The sequence below is a fragment of the Cannabis sativa genome, chromosome 3, assembly GCF_029168945.1.
Source record: "Cannabis sativa cultivar Pink pepper isolate KNU-18-1 chromosome 3, ASM2916894v1, whole genome shotgun sequence".
Taxonomy (NCBI): domain Eukaryota; kingdom Viridiplantae; phylum Streptophyta; class Magnoliopsida; order Rosales; family Cannabaceae; genus Cannabis; species Cannabis sativa.
Genome location: NC_083603.1, coordinates 10563614 through 10577781, shown reverse-complemented (window position 1 = coordinate 10577781; position 14168 = coordinate 10563614). Strand labels below are relative to the sequence as shown.

The window sequence follows — 14168 nt, the reverse complement described above, 5'->3', positions numbered from 1 at the left end:
GCGTGTTGTGTAGGTACTTGAGTGATCCCGGACTTATACTCAGTTATGAGAGCCTTGAACTACAGCCAGACATGACTTATGAAGAACAACCAGTGCAGATCCTGGATAGAAAGGATAAAGTCCTTCGGAATAAGATCATAGCATTGGTCAAAGTTCTCTGGAGAAACAGCAAGGTGGAGGAAGCCACCTGGGAGCTAGAGTCAGATATGAGAGCTCAATATCCAGAGTTATTCAGGTTAGATTTCGGGGACGAAATCCTTTTAAGGGGGGAATAGTTGTAAAGACCGCTTAGTTTAATTTGGAAATTAGCAGTTGATCACGTTTAATTATGAAATTATTTATAGCTATTTAAATAATTTATTATACTGTTATTATTGAATTCAGAGATGCATTTTTATGTCATGTAGTAGTTTTCATAATTTTGCATTCCGGTGCCCGGTATTTTGGAACTCGGTGTTTGGCACAGTAGAAATCACAACTTAGTATGTTAGTAGTTTGGGACGGTTTATTAGACATTGGGAATGTCGGGAATGGCCGGGAATTTAGAATTTCCCAAAAATATCCCTTTAGTGTTATTTATGTGATTTTGGTGTGGAGGGGCAAAATGGTCTTTTTGCCCAAATGACTTTTTGTCTTTTAGTGAATTTGTTAATTGAAAAATAAATGTTTATTTAGTTAATTGTTGGCTGAAGTAAATAGGAATAGGTGTCTTTAATTTCATTTTCTCATTTCAAAAAAATTACAAAGTTAAAATCAAAGCTTTTCTCTCAACCTCTCTCTCTCTCTCTCTCTCTCTCTTTTTCGGCTCTCTTGGAGCATCAAGAACCAACTCTTTTCTTTGGTGATTCAAGCCTAATTTTGCAAAACTCTAGTGATCTCTTGATTGTGGTATGTGATTTCTAGCTTTCTTCCTTTATTTTCTTGAATAAAATGTTGAAAAGGATGAGTTATGCATGGATTAATTGGATGTTGTTGCTGCTGTGTTTTGTTGTTAGATTCTGTAATTTAAGCATGTTAATTTGAAGTTATCTAGGCTGTTAGTAATGCATGTTAATTGCTTTGTTTCAAGTTTGGAATTTTTAGCTCAAAAGTATGATTTTTGAAAGAAATGTCTTGAATCTGTTGCTGTGATATTGTTGATGTTTTTAGTTGTTTTCAGAGGCTATATTATGCTTGTTTAAGTAGATTCAAGCTGGTTTGATTGCATGTTAGCTAGGTTTGCTCAAGTTTGAGTTTAGAACTCAAAGCTTGAGCTTTAATGGTGATTTTTGATTATGTGCAATCTGGGTGGTTTTGATGCCTTAGAAATGTTATTTGGGTCATATGGAATAGGTCTGGAAGGTTTGAATTGATTTGGAGTTGAATTGAGCAAGATATGAATTTTTGATGTTGCTGCCTGCGAGGAACCGGAATTCCGGTTGTGCATCCGGAATTCCGGATGGGGTTCTGAATTTTCCCAGAACCGGAATTCCGGTTGGGCAACCGGTCTGCCCGTTGGGGAAAATTCTGAAACCCTAGATTTCCTCGATTTTATGTTTTTAGGGGTATTGCCATGCTTTTTATCGATAGGGAAACTTTTAGTTCCTAGTTTAAGTCCCCAGGAAGTGATTTAGCGTGTCGCTTATAGTGTTGTGAATTTTATGGTTTAGGAGCCTGTAATCCGCCGCGCAGTTAAGTTCCAGTCAGGTTGACCGGCACACCTGAATTCGGAATCCAGGTAAGATTAGTATAACAGTATGCATATGTAGATTACATGTTTAGCGTGCATGTAGGAAGCCTGTTAGATTACATTAGTTATGTATGTTGGCTTCGAACCATCCAACCCTGTCACGTCGGTACAGGCTGGAGTATGACCAGCAGCCGGAGTATGACCGGTTCGATCGATCAGGCTGACACTTAGGTTAGTGGTTCCGTACTATTGACGTATCCCGTCGGTACAGGCTGGAGTATGACCAGCAGCCGGAGTATGACCAGTTCGACCGATCAGGTGGATACTGTAACACGTCGGTACAGGCTGGAGTATGAACAGCAGCCGGAGTATGACCGGTTCGATCGATCAGGCTGTTACTTGTCAATAGTACCGTCCCTATGAACGTTCAGAACTCAGTATCGTGTTGGACACGGCAGTTAGGGGGACTCAGTATCGTGTTGGACACGGCAGTTAGGGTTATGATCAGGGGTATGGGCGTCTGATCATGACCGGGGTTTATGTATGAATATTATTATGCTTTTCTTACTGAGTCTGTCGACTCACAGTTCTACGTTTATGTGTAGGTAAAGGCAAGGCTAAAGCTGATGGACCGTGAACGAGCTTATGAAGATTGTACATGTCGGGGCGGTTAGGCCTGGAGCGTACGATCCTCGGGACAGCAAGGCTGATTTTGTAACTAGTCTCTAGGCGACAATTATTTTGTATAAACAGTTAACTTTTTTGTAAATGATTTTGTAATCGGGATCCCGAGTCTTTTGTAATTATATTTTACAAGTTTAATTAAAAAGCAAAAATTTTAATTAATCACGTTTTCCATAAACCTCGTTGATTAGCAACGAGCTGCACAGCATGTTTAAAAATCACGTAATACGCCTATGTTAGTTAGGGTGTTACATCCAACTTCCTCCATATCTTTGCTAGAGTTTCTTCTTTATCAACCAACCTAATGATTGCATCACTTAGGTTGAATATGATAATCCCAGTAGCTATTTCAAGATACTCTTCTTGCTGTATCTTAGTTGTTCCTTCAGGCCATTCAATGGGTTCTTCAAGGACCCTCAACAGCTTCTGTTGTGCCAGTAGAGATCTTATTTTCCTCCTCCATATTCTGTAGTCACCTGATCCATCAAACTTATCAACATCAACTTTAAAATTACTCATATTGTATTTGTTAAAAATCAAATTAGATAAAGGTTTAGAATGTCCTCCAAATCTCCAATATCTAATTCCTCCTCTTGATTTCCATCCTTGTGTTCTTGATTTTCAATATCTTTCAAACTTGCTTCTTGATTGTATTATTTTGAATCTCTTTGCAGAAATAATTTGGCTCTGATACCACTGTTAGAAATTATTGTTCTACCAACACACTTAAAAGAAACAATTAATACAATAGTGCAAATTGGTATTTTTCTAAATTTATTATTTTATGCATCCACAAAATAATTGGTATTATTAAAATTAACACTTTCAACCTTTATTTCAGCCCAATAGCAAGAGCGTCACAAGAATCCAATTCCCATCAAAGGAACCACAAAGGTTCGGCCCAATATAGAATGAGCCCAAGAGAGTTTCTCTCTCCAATCAAAGCCTTCTCACCCTTTGCTATTCAATGCTACGGTCAAGACAAGAGTCAATCAATGACTCTCCTTTTTTACAAGATTGGACCGACCCAGCAAGAGAAAGCAACCCAAAGAAAACAAGGTTCTCTCTCCAATCAGCACTTTTTCACTCTTTGTTTATTTCGGCCCACTAAGAGAAATGCAGTCCAATTTAAATGCAACCCTAATATTCTTATATAAAAGATAATGATCTGTGATTCTGATGTAGGGCAGAGCCCTAAAGTAATATTTGTAACTGTTTGAGTTGTAACTGTCTTTGTAACTGTCTTTATGTTCTTTAGTCTTAATCTTTGTTGTATTTGATGTTTTGTCAAACCCTATGAGTGGTGTTATTCAACTTAAGGGTAAATAAATGAATCTGTAACAACATAATTGGTATAATTTCATATTTAGTTTTTATATATTTTAATTTAAGAAAGTTATCTCATATATTAATTTTTATTTTTTGTTTAAAATTTATAGTTTTAGTTGTTCCGGTAGTTTCTACTGTGATTTCTATGTGAGTTGCTATACGGATTTTGGTTGCGATTTAAGTTACACCGTTAATTGCTATAGGGATTTTTGTATAGAATTCTGTAAAAATACAAAATAAAAAAAAAAAAAACTGTTTTGAATTGTAAAAAAAAAAAACCCATTAATTTAACTTACATAATTTAATATTAATTAAATTATATCCGTATCGATTTGTCATATAGTATCATGACTTTCATGATATATTTCATTTTCCTTAATATGTCTTATAACAACACCAGTATAGTTGTATGAAGATTTTGTTCTACTACAATGGTAATATAGCTTAACTATCTTTTTTGAAAATTGAGATACTTGATGCCATAAGCAAATACGAAGAAGAAGAGTAAAACCCAAGCTAGATGAACAATGCCAACAACTGGAAGAAAATCATAGTCAAAACCCAAACTTTCCTTAAGAAACATCTTCAATTGAATACCAGTACTAAATCCATAGACCTCAATCTCAATATCTTTATCACCCAATTGAGATGTTACTAAGCCATATACTGTCCAAGCTACTGGAGAAGCCCAATAGTACCACCTCCACCATATAGGAATTTGCTACAACATCAGTAATAAAAAAGTGTGTTAATAAATTTGCACTAAGTTAAACTTTTAAATATATTTTTTTTGTATGTATACATACCATTCTAGTAAGGAAAAATCCAGCAAACAAGTTCCAAAAACTCAAGATGAAGGACATGACAATGGCAGCAACCTCAATCCCTGGAGTCAATGCAGTAACCATCATTCCACACATGGTGAAATAGGTGAAGCACATTGTTATGTAGTAGTAGAGCCACATGAACTTTCCTGCTGTCCATTCAAAACGTAGCACAGAGAAGAGTATAATTGAAAATACAAATGATTGTATTACTGTGTAGATTGTCTCAATGGCCACCTGCCAAGAAAGAAAGAAAAAAAAAATTTAATAAAGAAGTTCAACAATTTAGAATAATGAATAAACTTATTAGTTTTATAATGTTATTCTATCTATTCCATTTCCATTAACACTTCCTCATTCTTGACATGTATTTGCTAGAACTATGAATGTTAGAGAGTTCTAAATTGATAATATGTTAAAAATAAATAAGATGTATGAGCTAATTCTCTCATTGCCAATTAATTTTGAGATGGAACCTCATGCACCTCACCATACACTCACCTATTCTACTACCTTAACCATACACTTTCACATTTTAACATGGTATTAGAGCCAAATTAAACTCTAACGAGTAACCGATCCGAATCCAAAAAACTGGTCTAAAAAGATAGCCAAAAGAGCCGCTTGTGATTCGGGGATAGTGAGCCAAAATAGCCACTTGTAATCAAGTAGTGCAGGATTGGTGAGCCAAAAAAAAAAAAAATAGCTACCATCTTGAGGGGAATATTAAAGAGTCTCACATTGATAATGTGTTGAAAATAAATAAGATGTATGAGCTACTCCTCTCATTGCCAATTAATTTTGAGATGAAATCTCATGCACTTTACTATACACTCACCTATTCTACTACCTTAACCATACACTTCCACATTTTAACAATGAATATGATACTAATTTAGAACTAAGGAAAATCTTTGAATTTACCTGAGCAAATGCATAAGGCACAGCTGAATACATTCCTGCAGCTCTTTCGCGGTAGGAAACTGTTCTTTCAATGGAAACTATAGGCTGCACTGCATTAGCATTGTTACCTCCAAGAAAAAGTACAGCAAGAAACATGCCTCCTAAAATGTTCATCACATCTTGTTGTTTGGTCCTGTTATGAGATTTGTTTTTGTTTAATAATTTTGAAGTTCTCTAACATAATAAATAAAAGAAAGATTAACTTACATTTGTTGTCCCTTGTTCCAAAAGACAATACCAAATATAGCACCAATGATTGTGGTACTAAAGAACCGGATGGCATTGTATTCAGGGTTTCTCCAATAAGACCAGTGTTGTTTCCAAAAACAAGCTTTGCATTGAACAAGAAATGGTTGTGAGTATTTGGTAGGGAAGTGAAGGTCGTCCGAGCCCAGTGTTGGAGTACTAAGCTCGTTGATTAGCTCTTGGTTTCTCCTAAAGTGAGTCAAGAGAAAACACAACAATCTTGAGATGAAAAAAAAGAAACCTTAAGAAGGGAAACAAAAAAGTATCTTGACAACTTTTTTGATTCACAATATGATTGATGTGGCTTGAGAATGAAAGTTAATAAGTGAAGAGAAAAATGTCTCACTAATTGTAGTGACTTTAAGTTTCTTATAACAATAAGTACTAATTAGCTTAAGTGATTTTTATAGGTACTTTAAAACCAAATCAAACTTACTGGTAAAGTGAGGATTTGGCATAGATTTCAGCAAAATCAACATTAATTTGAGCCTCAAAATATGGATCAGTGATTTCAAGCATCCATGTAGCAGGATTATAACCATCCTTAATCTTGGGAATCTTTGGAATAGCCTATTATAAATATTAGTTATTAATTAGTCTATTTTTCAATGTAAGAAAAAGATCATTTTCTTCAATATTAATATAATACTCACTTCAAAGAATTCAATGAGCTTATGAGAATGGCTACCAAGTGGTCCAGCATAAATCACATGTCCTCCTAATTTCATCAGTAGTAACTGCAACAACAACACAAACAAGTGGTAAATATAAAAAGGAAAACACAACATTAGACTAAAACAAAGAATGGAACCATTTTCTTATACCTCATCAAAAGCTTCAAAAATGTCTATACTTGGCTGATGAATAGTACAAACAACAGTTCTACCTGTGTCGACGGTGTTTCTAACCGTTCGCATGACAATGGCAGCTGCTCTAGCATCAAGACCAGATGTTGGTTCATCCATGAAGATGATGGATGGGTTAGCAACCAATTCCACAGCTATTGTTAGCCTTTTCCTTTGTTCAGTTGAAAGACCATTAATGTTTGGAAGGCCAACTAAAGCATCTCTTATTGGATTTAGCTCTACCAAATCCATAATTTCATCAACAAACATCTGTATATGAACAATTTACATGTAATTTTTATCATACTTAGCATGATTCAAAGATATTGAACTGTGAAGTAGCATAGCAAATGACTATAAGCCTTTAACCTTTCTTGATTCTGTATTGACATTCGAAGAAAGGCGAAGCCATGCTGAATAGAGTAGAGATTCATAGACTGTGACATTTGGTGAATGAATGTCATTTTGTTCACAATAACCACTAATTCGAGCAAATGTCGATTGGTTCTTTGGATAACCAGAAATGCTGATGGTTCCTTCTATGTATCCTCCTGTTTTTCTTCCTGCTAAGACATCCATAAGAGTGGTCTTTCCAGCACCACTAACACCAACTATTGCTGTTAGTATCCCCGGTCTAAAAGCGCCACTAACTTCGCGTAACAACTGAAGACGATCTCCTTCATATTTTTTACTCTTCATTTCCTAATAAGATACACAAAATATGTTAATCAATCTTCATTTCAAAGGAAACTTATGCAGGACTGTGAACAATGTGTTGAATTTGCTCACAGTAGGCATGTCAACAAAGTAGTTGATATGGTTAAAGGCGATCGAAAGCGGTTGGAAAGGTAAAACCATTCCTCTCTTTTCTTCATCTTTGTTAGAGCTAACATCTTTTGAAGAACCGTTCTCTGTCATATCAAATCATTTACATAGTCATAAAAGAAAAAGGTAAGCACTAAAAAGAGTAATAGAATTCTTTTTGGTTAACAATTTCATTGCTTTAATTAGTTGACTTACAAAAAAAATAGTAAACAATATAAGAAAAACTCTAACCTCTATGAAATGACTCCATTTCTCTTTTCTCACTTTCTTCATTTGGAACAACAGCTTTAGAATCTCCTGTAGCTGATATATTACAAAAGATTTTGATAACTTTGTAAAATCACTACCATAATATGAAACCTATAGTTAGAAAATAGTTCTTAAAAATAGCTTACGATTCAGATAAGTCAAAGCTGCAATTACTAAGATGTTGAAAAGAAGAGAAAATCCAAAAAGTGCTCCAATGCAAACCCAAAATTCATTTTCTTCAGCAGGGATGCCTCTGGCCTTGAGGATGGCTTTCCCAACTGTAAGCTCACTAATTTTGGGATCTTGATTTGGCTATAAGAAAGTATAAGAACACAATTAGAGGCCTAAGTCATACATGAATTTCAAATAATTGAGTTGGTAAAATCTTTCATGAATGATAACAATTTAAGTGTCACTGATGTTTAGATCTTACCACACTCCATCTGTCATCAAGAAATTCATTTATGACTATGGCATTTAGTCCATAAGTTATGATAGAAATATAGTAACCCCATGATATCCAATGCTCAAGGTCATCTATAGCATAAATGAGGAAAGGGAGAAAAATGGTTAGAGATCAAAATGTTATGAATACAACTTAATAACATTTAAAAAAATGTTATAGCTTAAACATTAGAGTTTTAAGTTACTAACTTTTGTCAATAATAATCCCTCCTAGAAGTACAAGGATTAAAAATGTGAAAATTCCAAGTGTGTTTGAGACAATTTGTGTTCTTCCGATTGAAGCAACAAAGCGAAAGAGTGATAAAGCTGTGTGATGTATGGCAAAGAGTACCAAGAACTGTTTAAAAAATCTGAAGCAACACATTGTATCAGTCTCCAAATTATAATAGTATTAGTAAAAAGCATGATATCAGTTGAATCTAAATTAGCACACCGATTTATTTACCTGCTAGCATCTGGGGCATATCCTATTGTGTAGTATGTTAGAATGATCCAAACTGCTGATTCTACAAATGACAGAGGAATCCTTAGAACCAAAATAGGTAAGGCAAATGCCCAAGCAGGGTAAAATAAGAAATCCCTTTGCTTATAAAAAACAGGAAGTCTCATAACAGTTAATGCCATCTCCACCAACCCATTAAACATTACATTAAGTAGACTAAAATAGAGTGTTCCAAGAAACTTTTCTCCATCTTGTAAAGTACCAACTGGCATTTCAGTCCTAAAGAACACAGTCAAAGCAATAATCGACATGATTGTTATCTGCGCAATCTTGAATGCGTAAATAAAATAATTATGCTTCATTAACAACCATTCTCTTGAAAAACAAGCTTTGAAAAGTTCCCAATTTGATATTCCATACTTGTTTGTTGTTAATGCAGTTTTTGGTGCTTTAGACTTATCATATGGGACCTTAAGATCATTTAAGAGTTGTTGTCCAATATGGAAAGACTTAAAGGAGTCTGAGAACTCAGAAACCGAAATGAATATGTATGGTTGCTCAGTTTTGAACCAGTACTGCTCTTGATCTTTCTTGGAAGTTACTTCTTGGAGAAAATCAGCAACTCCTTTCCTATCCGGGCATTTGAATCCCATGTACTCAAAAAACTCTAGTACATTCTCTCTTGGACCTTGGTACACTACTTGACCTTCTGAAAGTAATATAATGTCATCAAAAAGCTCATATGTCTCTGGTGCTGGCTGTAGAAGAGAGATGACCATTGTTAAATCTGAAATATGAACCATTTGTCTCATGTAGTTACATATTTGATAAGTGGTGGTACTGTCTAGTCCAGTTGAAATTTCATCCATTGCAAAAACCTTGGCTGGTCCTACCAACATCTCTCCTGTTATCAACTCATAATATTTTTAGCTAAGACAATTATACTAATTAATTTCATATATTAGTTTTTGCTGAATTAACATACCTATTGTCACTCGCTTTTTCTGACCACCAGAGATACCTCTTCTCATTACATCACCAACTATGGTATCAGCACAAATCTCCAATCCAAGAATCTGTTTTGGTAAATATTTTTGTCAAAAAAGTTTCTAAATAAGTAAACAACGATAACAAAGATGTAATCAATATTAATTAGATAATAAAGGCTAGCCTTGAGAATATAATCTGTAATTAAACTAGTCTCTTGGCCTGACACAGCTGTGGCCTTCATGAATGTGTCAATCTCAATATCTGGCTCAATTCCTGCTTCTTTTTCCCTTTTGGAAAGTTGTTCTAGTATTTCATACCTCGAACCGACACCTAAAAACCGCCCCGAAAAATCGAGTGTCTCTCTTACTGTCATCTCTCCAAAGTGAAGGTCATGTTGACTAATGTAAGCACATGTTCTTTGTGGAACAAATTCATTGAATTCATGTCCACAATAGGTCACTTTCCCAGATACCTGATTAAGATACAAAACTATATAGTTACTGAAAAAACACACTTTAAAAAAATTATGAAAGATGATACTAATGGGAAAAACCAAACACACCCTTAAATTTTGATCAAGTTTCCCTGCAATTGCCTTCAGCAAAGTTGTTTTCCCAGCACTTGGAGGCCCCAAAAGTAGAGTCATCCTACAAATCATTATTGTAAACAATAAACGACACACCAACAAAAAACTAGTGTTGGAGTGAAAAACGACACTGTTATTAAAACCAGAGAATTGTAGATAGAAATCATAATAGATTTGTAATGATTTACACCTTGAGGGTCTAATGATTCCACTGACATCTTTGAGTATCTGAAGTTTTCTCTTCTTTGATGGAGCTATTTGAACCATTCCCAGCACACCCTATACAAAATAGATACCAAAACAACTTTTTTGATCATTATGGATGCCTTTTTCATATGAACAATATACATAACAAAATATAATCACAACTTGTTTTTTGCATTAAAAAAGTTTCTCAAGTAGAAGGATACTATAAATATAAATATAAATATAAAATAAGCATTAAAATGTTGTTATATTATCATTAGCATAATTAAATAGCAGATTTTATATAATTCAAATTAAATTAATTCAAAATATAAATGGTTAAAGTAGTAGAATAGGTGAGTGTATGGTAAGGTACATGAAGTTTCATCTCAAAATTAATTATAAATGAGAGAAGTAGTCTATGCATCTTATAAATGGTATTAAGTTTCAACTAAATGTAGGACTCTCTAACACGCTCTGGGTGCTTTTTAGCGTTTCTCTATCAATATCATTAAAATTTCTCTACTTTCTTAGTAGCCCATTCAAGCTTTGGCACCTCGATGGTGTTCAAGGTAGCATTAAGTAGAGTTGGAATAGCTCTGCTCCCAACATGGACATCTCCTTCAACTGATAAATCTTCATATCTAACTTCAATCTTTGGAATCTCAATTCCCACCCTACAAAAAGTTTATAAACCAAATTTAATAACAAACATTATATATATAATATATTTATATACATAAGCAAAAAAAAAAAAAAAAAAGTAGAGAAGGAACATAAAGCAAAAGATGAAAACCTATTAATTCTGTCCCTGAGTCTCCGAAGAAAACTCTCATTATCTTTCTCAACTAGCTTTAGTATGTTCTCCTTTAGCTGCTGCTTCTTATTCTGCATGTCAATCTTAGCCACGTCCATATCTCACCATAAAACGACGTCGCTTCGATTGCAAATACGAAATTGTAGCCACCTCCGGCTACAACGCTGGTCTGAACACTTCAATTCATATATACAAAGTAATTTAATTACATATGTATATATATGTACATATATATACACTTTTTTTTTTCTTATTGTACACTTCTTGTGGACTCTAGTCCAGATATATTATTATATTACGTTATACTACTTACGGTTGATGACTTCTCGATTTGCCCAAATATGTTAATTCGGTGTATCTAAAGTGAGAAAATGATCATATTTACATAATAATTATAATTAATGTATGGCAGCAACACAATATATATATTATATAGATTTCTTACAGGAACATATATAGATATAAATGTTTAGGTCCGAAGTTGCTATCTTTCTAGATGCATACTTTAATTAAGTAATTACATTTATATGAACGGTGTGGCTTTAACATATATGCTTAGGATAAGGTGAAAAGTACTACATAGTGATATGCTGTTATTGGTTCATATTATTGATCAGTTCCACAATTTTACAAACCGCTGACCACTCACCACTGACACAGCTAGTACTTACAAAGGTAGGGAGGAGGCTATAGCCCTCCCAACTAAAAAAATTATATATATTTTTCTTCATATTAAATTGGTAAAAAAACTATATCAAATTATTTGTAATTTGTCCCACAAATTATATTTTTCTTACAATTTGCCCCCCCATAATGTATATTTCTCCCACGGCCACGGCCACGCCACTCACTGCCCCTAACAATACTCTAAACAATATATGTTATATTAGGCTAGCTTTGCTTGGGGTCAAAACACAAGACCAGTATATTAATTAAAACCAAGAAGAAGAGATAATAATAGCGGTGGAATCCATCCCTGTGATAACCATTCAAATAAAATTGATAACAACTACTGACTATAAATACATAAATTATAAATCAAATATAAAAGAGCTAGCATTGTCATTACGGTGCCTACAAATTTTATATATTATTTTTTAGTTTTTTCTCCAAATAGAATTATATTTTTATGAGAAAAGTTATTATAAGACATTGTTTAGTATCAGTATAAGGTGTTATTATAACACTATTAGTGTAATTAAAAATCTAACACATTTTAATTTAATAATTATTATCAAATATTATTAGTTATTTGCAAAGCTCAATTTTGTAGTGGAGTTCGATACCAATGCCTAATAAAGTCTACTTTTATTAATGGGATTGGAATTTGGAGCATACATGCAGACGTTAAGTAACATTGCAATAGATCGATATTGCTTCTTTGAGCACCAGAGATTGTGGTTACTGGTTAGGAGACTATGTACGTATCAAATAACAAAACATCTGTCCCTCAAATTTAATTATTCGTTCAAGCAAGTCAATAATATATCTTTTCAAAAGTCAAGATTTATATACATATATATAGGTGTACTCTTTAGTATTTTAATTTAAATACAAAGACAGTATCTCATATGTGACACCCAGGGCCGGCCCTAGGCATAGACCCCCTAGGCATAGGCGGGCTAGGCCCGTGCCTAGGGCCCACACTTTTCGGGGGCTCAAAATAAAAAAATTTAAAAAAATTATTAGGCTTTTATTTAAGTAAAATTAAGTGTATTATAAACAACAAATATTCATAGCTTAGTTGGTTGAAGTGGAAGCCATAATATTCAAGCTCATGGGTTCAAATCCCATATATTTCGTCTTGGGCCCATATATTTTCAGGGCCGGCCCTGGTGACACCCAGTCAATTGTTGTACTTAAAACGAAATAAAAATTAGATTTTGTTGATTATTTTGAACATAATATATTATTTATAGAAAATGTTGTCTTCTATATATTTCATTACACAGTTACTTCGACAAGAAAGCATAGCGTGATAAGCAAGCTAATGTGATTTACAATATACTTTGCTAATTTAAATTACAAAAGCAATTACAAAGTCGTTATTCGTAAGAGACTTCAATCAATATTTGTATATATATAATCTTTCACTATTCTTTTCTTTTTATTAAGACACTAGTTTAAGTTACTTAAGGATGAAAAGGGTGGCTGCCTGGGTTTCCTTCTCTTGTGTTTGACCAAATAAAGAGGGATCTTTTATCCAAATTTTAGGGATTTTGTTTCATTTCTTTATAATATTAATTAATTTTTTTAAGGGATATTAATCAGTTTTTATTTATTAGTGATATAATGGTGATTTGTGAATTAGTTTACTACAGTTAACTTGCGACGTGGTCCATGTGATCATAGTTATGGTCCACAGATGCACCTACAAGAATCAAAGACTAAACAAGAATGCAAAGATAAAATGAAAATGGCAGATAACTAGACTTGAACAGTAAATTTAAGCGAGTTTCAATCATAATTTTTGGTTAGAAACTTGGATAGAAGCAGCTTTATTCGCTGTGATTTTTTTTATTGATGATTGACAATGACAAGTATAGTGTCACAATCCGAGCCCTAGATTGTAGCAGATATGTAACATGAGTGATCAAAAATCACACTTTGACCCTTGAAGATAAAGTTTATAAATGATCTTTTTATTTATATCACAAAATACTAATTTAAAAGTAATGGATTAACTCATGTATTAATAAGAAAATATTAGTAACAAAATCAGGACCACCTATCAATATAAAAGAATAATAATATCTCCACAGTTATGTAATCACCAAATAGATAAATTTAGGTGTCGTTTGGTAACATTTTTTTAATCAATTTTCTGTTTTTAAAACTGAAAAAATGAAAATATTTTTCAAAAACATGTTCTATAAAACTGTTTTTACTTTTCAATTTTTTAATTGAGAATCAAAATTTTAAAAACAAAAAAAAAAAAATCACTTTCAATATTTTTTTTAACAATTTTTTTTTCTCAATCAATATCTTGGACTTCGATCATGACCCGGACCCAAATCCCCCCGCGGTTGCACTGAACCCAGCCTCTGA

The 14168-nt window shown here is 33.5% G+C and overlaps 1 protein-coding gene across 1 annotated transcript; it reads right to left on the bottom strand.

The window, feature by feature from the left end:
- Nucleotides 1-3948: 3948 nt before the first annotated feature.
- LOC115702281 (pleiotropic drug resistance protein 2) lies at nucleotides 3949-11703 on the bottom strand. The gene is made up of 20 exons (XM_030629729.2): nucleotides 11100-11703; nucleotides 10860-10980; nucleotides 10308-10396; nucleotides 10094-10178; nucleotides 9713-10003; nucleotides 9527-9617; nucleotides 8545-9445; nucleotides 8289-8449; nucleotides 8068-8171; nucleotides 7781-7946; nucleotides 7617-7688; nucleotides 7350-7471; nucleotides 6930-7262; nucleotides 6540-6830; nucleotides 6369-6452; nucleotides 6152-6285; nucleotides 5677-5904; nucleotides 5431-5602; nucleotides 4489-4743; nucleotides 3949-4403 (listed from the first exon to the last, which is right to left on the bottom strand). The coding sequence occupies exons 1-20, from the start codon at nucleotides 11216-11218 to the stop codon at nucleotides 4131-4133; spliced, it is 4092 nt and encodes a 1363-aa protein (XP_030485589.2). The 5' UTR covers nucleotides 11219-11703; the 3' UTR covers nucleotides 3949-4130.
- Between the last annotated feature and the right edge of the window lie 2465 nt (nucleotides 11704-14168).

What these genes read in the sequence shown, in the direction of transcription:
- LOC115702281 (XM_030629729.2), bottom strand. Translation starts at nt 11,218, where the DNA reads ATGGACGTGGCTAAGATTGACATGCAGAATAAGAAGCAGCAGCTAAAG. An exon ending in CTACCTTGAACACCATCGAG is followed by an intron (nt 10,397 to 10,859) that starts GTGCCAAAGCTT and finishes TATTTTGTATAG; the next exon opens with GGTGTGCTGGGAATGGTTCA. An exon ending in TTGATGACAGATGGAGTGTG is followed by an intron (nt 7,947 to 8,067) that starts GTAAGATCTAAA and finishes ACTTTCTTATAG; the next exon opens with CCAAATCAAGATCCCAAAAT.